This window comes from Cucumis sativus, chromosome 3, assembly GCF_000004075.3.
Source record: "Cucumis sativus cultivar 9930 chromosome 3, Cucumber_9930_V3, whole genome shotgun sequence".
Lineage (NCBI taxonomy): Eukaryota > Viridiplantae > Streptophyta > Magnoliopsida > Cucurbitales > Cucurbitaceae > Cucumis > Cucumis sativus.
Genome location: NC_026657.2, coordinates 6735807 through 6747466, shown reverse-complemented (window position 1 = coordinate 6747466; position 11660 = coordinate 6735807). Strand labels below are relative to the sequence as shown.

The 11660-nt window shown below is 34.9% G+C and overlaps 2 protein-coding genes across 4 annotated transcripts; both read left to right on the top strand.

Moving 5' to 3' along the window:
• The first annotated feature begins 827 nt into the window (after nt 1-827).
• On the top strand, nt 828-5805 carry LOC101203531 (CBL-interacting serine/threonine-protein kinase 9). 3 transcript variants are annotated; one of them, XM_031883126.1, is made up of 14 exons: nt 844-1253; nt 1335-1397; nt 2219-2290; nt 2463-2570; nt 2665-2745; nt 3042-3095; nt 3231-3356; nt 3441-3530; nt 3679-3801; nt 4122-4229; nt 4817-4933; nt 5031-5087; nt 5269-5376; nt 5452-5805. In XM_031883126.1, exons 1-13 carry the CDS (start codon nt 1077-1079, stop codon nt 5347-5349), a joined length of 1257 nt encoding a protein of 418 aa, XP_031738986.1. In that variant the 5' UTR covers nt 844-1076; the 3' UTR covers nt 5350-5376; nt 5452-5805. The 3 variants fall into 3 exon arrangements, with proteins under 3 accessions (XP_031738987.1, XP_031738986.1, XP_004133788.1); XM_004133740.3 differs by having other exon boundaries at nt 846-1253; nt 5269-5343; XM_031883127.1 differs by lacking the exons at nt 4122-4229; nt 4817-4933; nt 5031-5087; nt 5269-5376; nt 5452-5805 and adding an exon at nt 3931-4087 and having other exon boundaries at nt 828-1253.
• A 1620-nt stretch (nt 5806-7425) lies between these two features.
• LOC101203776 (3-ketoacyl-CoA synthase 1) lies at nt 7426-9903 on the top strand. Its single transcript, XM_004133741.3, has one exon. It carries the CDS (start codon nt 8188-8190, stop codon nt 9772-9774), a length of 1587 nt encoding a protein of 528 aa, XP_004133789.1. The 5' UTR covers nt 7426-8187; the 3' UTR covers nt 9775-9903.
• Nucleotides 9904-11660: the final 1757 nt, after the last annotated feature.

The following is an 11660-nucleotide window of genomic DNA, read 5'->3' as shown; positions in this document are numbered from 1 at the left end:
AGAAAGGATAATTGAATCTTTACAAAACCACATAGGTAAACATAAAAACCAATAACGTATTCAAAATATGAACATATGTGATAAATTGACAATGAGGTGAAAGGTTCAAACCTTTGTTTGCTGTGGGATTTTCGAGACAATAAGACTTGAGCCGGTAACATGTTTATGCCCAACTTCCAAGGCACTCACATGCCTTGAGACATTGTCTAACAGAAAGTTAAAATCTCTTAGTGTTAGATCTTCTCGTTCGAGCTCAAAGGGATAATATTGGAGGTGAACTCAATCAAAGTCTTTAACCTCAAAGATCGGTGCTATCTTACATATGTCTCAAACAAACAAGAGACTCTTATAAATAGTTTCTCAGTATTAACTTAAGCGCCATAGTGTTGAAATGAGTACCATGTTGGTGTGATGTAGGTTGACCCATATGCACTTGGGAGTCGAAGACAAGAGGTGGATCAAAAACCAGAAGAAGATATGTGTACCAAAACTAGTCAACAAATATTTGTTTACATAAATAACACATCAATTATATTGATTTTACACTCTGCCATTATTGAGCAAAGAAAATATAATAATAGAGAAGAAAGAGAGTAAGAGAGAGAGAGTAATCCTATTGTAAAAAGCATTCATATTATTGATGAATAAAGATAGAAGTTCTATTATTGGATCTTTTTAATTTATTTTAGTATTGAGTTGACCAATGGTTGAAATTTGGAAAGATGCAATTTTGGAATATTCTTAAAAGAATGGTCCAATTTTAAATGATTAGGAAAACAGAAAAAGAAAAGAAAAAAAAAGTGGAAATTAAAGAAGAAAGAAGCAGAGCCACGCAACAATGAACATTCCCTCTGTTACCATATTAACCAATTGCAATGGCAATTTAGCAAATGGCTCTGAAGAGGAGGACCCACCTTATCCAATTCGGCCCTCCTTCTTCCTCATCGTTGTCTTCTTCTTCTTCTTCTTCTTCCTCCAACTCCAATTTCCAAATCCCATCATTCGTTTTTTCTCAAATAATACTCATTTTTTAACATTTGCTGTAAAGGGTCGTCAGCTTTTCTGGGTTGTGGAGAATGAACGTCAAATCCCCGCCGACGAGGACTCGTGTTGGGAAGTACGAGCTCGGTAAAACCCTCGGCGAGGGAACTTTTGCTAAGGTCAAGTTCGCGAAAAACGTCGAGAATGGTGATTATGTCGCCATTAAGATTCTCGACCGGGAAAAAGCTCTTCGCCACCGGATGGTCGAACAGGTTTGGTCGTCTTGTCTTATTCGTTTTTTGTTGATTCCCCAGATTTTTTATTTGGTTGTTTATTGATGATGATGTTGGCAGATCAAAAGAGAGATTTCGACTCTCAAAGTGATCAAGCATCCAAACGTTTGTAAGATTTATGAGGTACCACAATCCGTTTTCCTTGATTTTATTTCCTTGTACAGTAATACAAACATTGTTGGTTTTTATTTTTTTGGGTACAAAATAGCAGGTTCATGTACTCATCTAAAAAGTGCTTCATTATGCTTCAAAATTAAAATGAATCGACCAGTTGGGTTACTACTGGGATAAGTTTGAGTTGGAGGGAATTGGTTAAGCAGCCTACCTAGGATTTAATACCCCATCCATTCTTTTGGAAAACAAATGTATTAGGGTTAGACAACATAAGATTAGGCAAGGTATGCCTAAGATGGCTCATGTGTTCAGAAATGAAAGAGAAAAAAATAAAAATAAAGTATTAAACTTTAAAGTCAATGTATGGGATTTTTTTAGTTTAACTATTTTGACTAAAGATCCCCCATCCATCCATCTACAAAATTACAATGACATGATATCTAGTTAGAATAAAATTAATTTGAGTGGATTTAAGGTATTTGTGTTTGATTCTAATGTTTGGTTACTTTGTGATGGAGTCTTTGTCCGCACATTGCTTAGCTTCTCTAACTTTCCCTTGGATTGTTGTTATTATACTTAGTCTTTGTCTATGTCTTGCCTTTGAACTGTCTTTCATTTTTAAATGAAAGCACTATTTCTCATTAAAAAAAAATGGTTGTGGACTTTTCTTCTTACTTACTATTTATTATTTTTTTCTTTTCTAGTCTTTATTCATATCTCATTTTGGTTTTATGTGGCTTTTATCATTCTTTACCATTTGCGTAGAGGATGCCCCTTGTATTCATTTTTCCTGGATGTGTGTGTTCAAATTCTTCTGTTCTGGTTGATAGGTTATGGCAAGCAAATCAAAGATCTACATTGTTCTTGAGTATGCGGATGGAGGCGAGCTTTTTGACAAGATAGTAAGACATTGTTGATGAGATTCATTTTCATATTCATATTTTACATCTGTACTTGGTTGTTCTCTATAGTTCCTTATCTAAATTTACTTGTATCTTAATCTCCTAACCAAAGAGATTCTGTATTACCACCTATTAGTACATTGTTAGATTTCTTGGGCATTTCCATTTATAGGCTGCAAAGGGAAGGCTTAAAGAGGATGAGGCAAGGAAATATTTCCATCAACTTATTAATGCTGTAGATTACTGCCATAGTAGAGGCGTGTACCATCGAGATCTGAAGGTTTTAACTGATATCCTGATCTTTTAAGAGATTCAACTTAGTGTTTGCGATTGAAATGGTGGTGTTTAATTAAATGTTCGGTCTGCTTTTGCAGCCTGAAAATCTTCTTCTGGATTCACATGATGTTCTTAAAGTGTCAGATTTCGGATTGAGTGCATTCTCGCAGCAAGTACGAGTGAGTATTACTCATATATTTCAAGAGGTTCTTCCTAGATTGTTTCTGTCCAGCACTCAGTGTCTTCTTCCTACAGCTTGGTTTTTTTTTTTCCAGATGTTTATAACTTCCAAATTTAACTTTAGTTTCTGATCTTGTGAACCTTTCTCCATTGAATTTTTCTCTGACCAAAATAATTAAACTTTACATCAGATGTCTCAAATGTAGAGTGGGATTAGTGCTTTCTTTTGGCATCATATTTTTTGCTCCTTCAGGCATTATCTAATGTCAAGGGATCATTAACTATCTCATTGCAGGGGGATGGTCTTCTTCACACTGCCTGTGGGACTCCAAACTACGTAGCTCCTGAGGTGTGCACATATACTACTTCTATTAATCACTAGGAGGATATTTATATTTCTATATCTTAATAAAGATTGTTAATTATTCTTCAAAATACGAGCTAAGTTTTTGCCTTTGCCTTTGCTTTTGACACACTATATTAGGTCCTCAATGATAAAGGTTATGACGGTTCATCTTCTGATCTTTGGTCATGCGGGGTCATTCTCTTTGTTCTTATGGCTGGTTTCTTGCCTTTTGACGAGCCAAATCTAATGTGTTTGTACAGAAAAGTCCGTCTTTGTTTTATTTTCTTCTCTTTTTCCTACAGACACAAACAGGGAATATTCTTAGGATACGTTTGATTTGAATTTCAGATTTCAAAGGCTGATTTTGCCTTTCCATCGTGGTTCTCAAGTGGTGCAAAAAATCTAGTTCGCCGCATTCTTGACCCAGACCCTACTACTGTAAGTTTATACCCCGTACTTCTTTTTTCTCTCTATTTTTTGTGTGATCTTCTGCTGCAATGATTTCACTTTCAATTTGTTTCTTATCAGAAAAGAAGTGATTTAACTTCTACATTTTCTCAACTCTCATTTTCTTTCATTACTCTAGCGAATATCAATAGCAGAAATTCAAGAAGATCCATGGTTCAAGAAAGACTACACACCTGCTCATTTTGAAGTGGAGGAGGATATAACTCTTGATGATGTAGATGCTGCTTTTAGCAGCTCGAAGGTGAGAATTTCATCACAAAACAATGTCTTTGAGCAACACATTAATGTAGTGGAAATGAGAGTTAAGAAGTTCTCATTACTGCCATTATCATTCTTTTTATGCATGTGGTGGATGTTCATGCTCTTGAAGATATATCAGACACAAATATTTAAAAACATACATAGTCCATCATATCAAAATCGTTCCCTGAGTAAAAGTTTAGTTCATATTTTAATACTTCTTACCTCTCTTCTCTTTTATTTATTTATTTTTTCTTTTCCATACACTTGATTCAATCATATAAAGTTCCTTCTGATGTTTCTTTTCAATTTTAATTCTAGGAACATCTAGTTACCGAACGAAAAGAGAAGCCAGTGTCCATGAATGCTTTCGAGCTTATCTCTAGGTCACCTGGTTTTAGTCTTGAAAATCTATTCGAGAGGCAGAAGGTACGTTTACAGTACATAGTACTATAATCCTTCTTTATAGTTAGTGAACTGTACTCATGTTTACCCATTCAGATACATAAATAGGTACAATTGTATTGCCTTAATCGCAAACATAATTGAATTGCTTATATTCACGTTTACTTAGAATTATAAATTTGTCATATTTACTATTACCTTTATCATTACCGTTAATGGTTATAGTAAGTGTGAAAAATTCGTAATTCTCATAATATAACAGTAACAGAAATTTTGGTTAGTCTGACTCACGTAATTTTTAAATACAAATGGATTGGATTACATATGTATTTTAAATGGACCCACTTTTCCTACTATCATTGATTCATGATGTTACCCTAAAGAAAAACATGGCCTGATATCACATGTATCAAATGGCAATACATAACTGAGTTAAATCATTTTTCATTTACTCTAATGTCAAATTGCACCTTATTCTACCTGACTACAACTTGTAAGCCAAAAAATTTCCTGATGATACGATAATTTTGCAATAACTGAGCTGAGGACAACCCATTTCTTGAGGGGTATTTGCACCGTAGTTGGTTAGATGATTATCTTTTTCTTTGTAGACTGTTGCAAAGAGAGAAACTCGTTTTACTTCGCAAAGCCCTGCAAACGAAATCATGTCAAAGATTGAAGAAACTGCAAAACCGATGGGTTTCAATGTACGAAAGCGGGACTACAAGGTAACCTTTTATTGAAAGATGTGTGTAAGATACATAATATGATTCCTGAGATGAGTGATTGTTAGAAGAGTTGTAATGAGGTATAATCACACTGCAGATGAAGTTGCAAGGGGACAAGACTGGGAGGAAAGGACACCTCTCCATAGCTACTGAGGTATAAAAGTGTAATATTATTGCTGGCTAATATTAAAACTATGTTGTACCGATATGATAAGAAAGGGCAAATTTCTAGGGAGTCTTAGTTCTGAATGAACGTAAGTTGGCCTCATCATCATCAGGCCTCATTCTGTCAACACCTGATCTGATGTCAAGCGTTTTTGCCCTTTGAATTCCAGGTCTTTGAAGTGGCTCCTTCCCTGCATATGGTGGAGCTTCGGAAAACAGGGGGCGACACGCTCGAGTTTCACAAGGCATGATATCAGTAATTTTAGTTGAAATTGGAAGTAAATACCTCATTCCAAAGCTTAATGGCCCAAATACTGTATATATTAATGTGCTTTTTCATTTGCATGTGGCAGTTCTATAAGAGTTTCTCATCCGGATTAAAAGACATAGTGTGGAGAACTGATGAAAATACCGTAGAAGGAAGCTGAAATCTCTCCTCTTCATAACGCCGGTGTTATGAAGTTGATTCCTGAGATGCATTGCAAGTATTTCCATCCTGTCGTCACAATCATTGATGCCGAAGCAAAGAACTACACATATTAGAGAAGTCTAAGAAAATTTGTACCTTTTCTTGTTTCTCAAAACTCATTAAATACATTGTAATTGTACAAATAATCAAAAACTGTAATAAGAGAAGTGATTTCATTCAAGATTAATGCTGTTGCATAATTCAAATTATTCAAATACAAATAATCACAATTTCTCAATTTCTCTCTGAGGTGCTTTTGATTTACTTTTCAAGTGTTTATAAACTTTTTTTTCTACTTCTAGACACATTAAAAATCAATCAAAACATGCACTAAATTTGCTCATTTAAAGCCCAGGTCTTCAAGTATTTACCAAACTTACAAGTAAGGAATTTTCTCCCATTAACTTTATGTGCAAAAGATGTCGCATTAATTCCTTCGTCAAGGTCAAATTAGACAAGTTGGGTCACTTAATACTATAATTAATTACATCTCTTTAATAGTAATTAATTAACAATAACCAATATTAATAGCACTCCATTAAGGTTTCTACTGCACATCTGTAAAGTATTTATTTGTTCACATTCACTACTATTTTACCTGAAAATATGGATTCAAAATTCAGGGATGAATGGAGGAGTCTAGAAGTTTAAGAATAATAGGAAAAGAAAGCATACAAAAATATAGGAACCTTTGAGGTAATCATCCTTAGTATAATAAATACTATTTAAAAGCTTTCAATTAACTACATTAAACACTATTTCAAAACTCTCAATTTGTTATAGTATTTACTATTTAACATTCTTCAAATTTTTTTTATTAGGCAGAGTTTACTATTTTTTATCAAACTAAAACCATACATACCAAACACATTACTATAACTCAAACTAAAATAACCTAAAAGATTATAATAACTCACTTCTTGACCTAAACACCTTTCATAGCATAGCACGATGATTAAAGAGAGAATCTGGAGGTAGTTCAGTCAAGGATAGTTTAAGAAACTAAAATGAAATGAGATAAGAGTCTGCCTTCCTTAGCATAGAGTAAACTGGATCCAAGAGTCAACGAACATAAAAGGAACAATGGAAGGGAGTTGGAATCGTTGTCAAAACCCAACCCTACTTTTATTAACAAAATGGTTATCTATCAAATCCAACTTTCATGAAATTCAATCCATGGACTTCTAAATTAACAATTTAGTTTATTAATTTTAACAAGTATAAATTCAATCTATTTAATTTAAATTTGTAATATTTAATCTGTGTTGTGAAAAATCTCATCGTAGTTGGGTGTCATTTTGTATTATATAACTTTGTTTATACTTTATGTCTCTAATGTAAGAAATTTCATTATATTTTACAAATAGTTTTTACCATAAAAAGTAAATCCTTAGTTTCAAATTGATTCCACTACAAACGCTAGAATTTGGAGGTTAAATTGTTGCAAATTTTGAGGTATAAACTAAATTGTTACAAAAATATTTATGGACTCGTATATAATTTTACGAAAGTATATGTTTTCGAACAATAATATTCTACGATGAGAAAAAGTAGTATTCAGATTAACAAGAAAGGGAGAAGAGGAGAGACATAACAATCCTTGATTTGATCGTGTGTAATTAAGAGAAAGGCTAACCGAGAAAGGAAAGGTTGGGCTCTGTCGTCTCTGTTTTGAGTCTCCGTGGAAGGATAAACAAAACCCAAAATAAGCAACTTGTTTTATAGCCCATGGTCCCAACTTTGTTTCAGGCATATGCACAGTAGTCCTACGAAAAGAGTGACATCACCAATAGTAATGACATCCTTCCAATACAAGATTCAAAATTCAATGAAGTTAACATGAAAATGCTTCAAAAAGGGAAAATGGTGATTAGAGTAACATTTAGGAGTAAAAAAGGTTCAGGCATTGGCAAATTATATTCATTCATACCTGCAAAAAAAAAAAAAAAAAAGAAGCAAAAGCTAGATGGAAGAACTAAGTCGGAGATGGAATTCTGTTTAGCATGGAGATAGATATTTGTCCAATCCAAATAAGGGCTGCTTAGCTAACCAGAAGAGCACGGAGAGAGATGTCATTAAAGAAGATATGCAAATAAATATCTAACTACCAATCTCAAAACCACTACAATTTGAAAAGGATTTCTCCATTAATTAAGTTCCTTATTAGAAAGGTCTTTCTCTCCAACTTACTTGCAGAGGTGTGTGGTTGTTGAGCTATCTCACCATTCTTGGAACTACTCCCATTTATTTTCTGCATACCCTCTCCTTCCTTCTTTCCCTTCACTCTTCTTCTATTGTTTATATCTATTCTTGCTTGGTGCCGCCAAGTGCCAAACCCTCTCTACCTCTTTGTCTCTCTCTCTCTCTCTCTCTCTCTCTCTCTCTCTCTCTCTCTCTTTCTGTGTGTGTGTGTATGTGTGTGCTTCTCACTACCCAACCATCTGGAAGTGTGAAAGGGTGAAAGTCTTTGCCTTCATTAATTTCTTCCACTGTCCCTCTTCTTCTCTGAAATGGCCTCCTTGTGTTTATATAAGATGGTACATAGTTTACTTCAACAGGGGTGAGATTTGAGAGTGTGCTCCACAAAGACAACCACAGAGAAATTAGCAAGACGTTGTATATGGAGAGCATAGAGATGGATACAGAGAGATTAACGGCAGAAATGGAGCTTAAGGACTCCTCTTCCATCCTTATCAGAATCCGGCAACGCTTGCCGGACTTTCTACAGTCAGTCAAGCTTAAATATGTAAAATTGGGATATGGGTACTCATCCAACTCTGCCACTACTCTTATGTTCCTCGTCATTTTGCCTCTGTTTATTTCCCTCGCTATTCAACTTTCCGGTTTCAAACTCTTCCGAGTATCTGAGTTACTGCCGACCACAAGATTACAATATGAGATTGATGCAACTACGGCCATAGCCGGTTTGCTGTCGATATTTCTCCTTGGCTTCTACTGTTCCAAGCGATCCACGCCGGTTTATCTGGTGGAGTTTGCCTGTCACAAACCAGCGGACGCGAGGAAGATGACGGTGGACAGTTTCCTGGAAATGAGTGCAGCGAACGGTGGCTTTCAAGAAGATGCCCTTAAGTTTATGTCGAAAGTAGCAAAACGAGCCGGTCTTGGCGACGAAACCTACTTGTCGAGAGGAATTACTTCTCGGCCGCCGAATTTGTGTCTTGACGAAGCACGCTTCGAAGCGGAGACTGTAATGTTCGGCGCCCTCGATGCTCTCTTCGAGAAAACCGGCTTGGACCCGAGTGAAATAGGAATTCTAATCGTCAATTGCAGCTTATTCAACCCCATACCATCGCTGTCCGCAATGATCGTTAACCACTACAAGCTTCGAACCGACGTTAAAGCCTACAATCTCAGTGGAATGGGATGTAGCGCAAGCCCTATCTCGATTACGCTTGCTAAGGACCTTCTCAACGCTAACCCTAACACGTACGCCGTAGTTGTGAGCACCGAAAGTATAACCCTAAATTGGTACTTTGGTAACGATCGTTCGATGCTGATTAGCAATTGTCTGTTTCGGATGGGAGGAGCCGCCGTGCTGTTATCGAACAAGCACACGGATCGATCCCGCTCAAAATACGAGTTGATTCACACGATTCGGACTCACAAAGGAGCTGACGACGAAAGCTATAATTGCGTTTATCAGAAAGAGGACGAGGAAGGGAAAATTGGAGTTTCACTCGCGCGCGAATTAATGGCGGTTGCAAGTGAAACATTAAAGACGAACATCACGACTCTAGGCCCTTTGGTACTACCATTTTCAGAGCAATTCGCCTTCTTCGTCTCAATGTTGAAAAGGAAAGTACTGAAAGCAAAGGTAAAACCGTACGTACCAGATTTTAAGCTCGCATTCGAGCATTTCTGTATCCATGCCGGCGGAAGAGCGGTGCTGGACGCTCTGCAGAAGAACCTCCAACTGAGTGAATGGCACATGGAACCCTCGAGAATGACGCTGTACCGATTTGGGAACACATCGAGTAGTTCCTTGTGGTACGAATTGGCATACACAGAAGCAAAGAATCGCGTCACAAAAGGCCACCGTATCTGGCAGGTGGCTTTCGGAGCGGGATTCAAGTGTAACAGCGCGGTTTGGAAGGCGCTGAGAGAAATTCCGGCAAGCGAGTGCGAGCGAGTTAACCCATGGATCGACTCAATCGATAACTTTCCGGTGAAGGTTCCTGTTGAATAATCATAGCGTCCCAATGCACACACTTTCCCACCAACATATCCACGTTGGACATTATGAAACGATGTGGGTCCTCTCTTTTAAACTGAACAAAAATATTAAACTTTATTTATTTTTATTTCCATTATTTAATCCGTTTATTTATTTCTCTTTTGCCTAAAAAAAAAAAAAAAAAGAAATGTAAAGAAAATGTTTCAATAATTCTATATATATATATAAATCAAATGTTTTAGGTTATTAGAGTAATCGTTTATTCTCATTATTGTTAAACTAAATAAGAGAAAGAAGATGAAGTTACGTAATAACTCCAGATAGAGAAAAATATAGAGTTTTACAATAAATGTTGAAAATAGAAAAAGAAGGAAATATAAAGTTATTATGTACTAAACTTCAAACTATTCATAATGTACCAATTTAAGAAGTTAATGGAACAAAACCGTCCTTTTTGGAATAGTTATACTTAATACAAACTTTTTTGTTAAGTCACCAATATTGATATTTGTAGAAACCACATTTTTCAAAATGTATAAGCTTTCTATGTGATTTCAATATAACATCAATCCACTAGTTTTGAGTTATTGCACATGATTCTTTATCTATTAAAAAAAAAAAACTTTATATTATTTTTATTTTGGAAATCATCAACAGAACAAATTAAACACTACAAAATAAGAATAAAGTACTTCATATTAATTGGAATGGTCTCTCACTCTCAACTGACTAGATTTATGACATCACAAATTGCATAACCCATTATCCATGCTTATTATTGGACCTTGTATTAATTTATAAGAATATGTATATACTATTGTTTTACATACAAACTCAAACTCTCGTTTCTCTCTTTATATCCCCATTCAATCTTAATCTTTCTCATTCAATACACGTAACAATTTGATGATTAGACACTTAAACGACGTATGTGAGATTGGCATCGAATATTTTTCTTGTAGTAAATTAAATGTTGTATTCTAACTTTGGTAAGTAATAAAACGTTTTACAACCAATTTAAGCACAATTTAGCAAATCTTCTATGTAGGAATCAGTTCCATTTACTGACTATTGTGGAAGAATTAAAAGTTTTGGATCTAAAAACCGTATAGCTTGCCTTGCCTGCAATTTTAATGATGGGTGGGTCTTTGGCATGTGATTTATCTTCTCCCAACACTTTAGTCAAATTAATTGTTGGCTACATTTAAACCTCCGTAACACTCTTCTTTAATAAACTCTCTTCAAACTTATTTAACGGTTTATATTAATAGCTCAAATCGTTCCATTTTCTATCTTGATAAAAACAAATAGTTAGTTACGTATCTTTAGCAACTCTAATATTTACAAGTATAAATACTTTTTTTCGTAGTTTGTTTCCAATAATCTATCTTTTTTTTTTGTTTTGTTTTAGAACTTTGTTAGAATCCAAGTAAAGACAAATGTGATGCATTCGACATCTTTGTAGTTTTGTATTGATATCAAACCTAAAGTTTTTTAATAAACACAAACCTCTGCCTAATACCTAAATATAGTGTGTGATGTCTTTATCTATATCTAGTTGTGGGACTAACTCAAAAAAGCAGTTACAATCAAGAATAGTCCTTTAAAAATGACAGCTATCCATTAAATGGGTTTATTAAAGTGAGCTCAAACAAATAAATAAAAACACTTCATGTTAGAAGACACATAAATCAATTAAATACTTGTATTATCATTCTTAGAGTTTGAAGTTCGATTTAATTATTTCGATTTCACAAAGCACTTCCTAAGGTGAAAAAGACAATCGAAAATCGTAAATATTCTAGGAGTTGGAAATAGGAAAACAATTGTCGAATACCATAGACATAAAGGAAGAGTATTATCTTTAAATACCATATTATTTTAATAAATTAACTCAA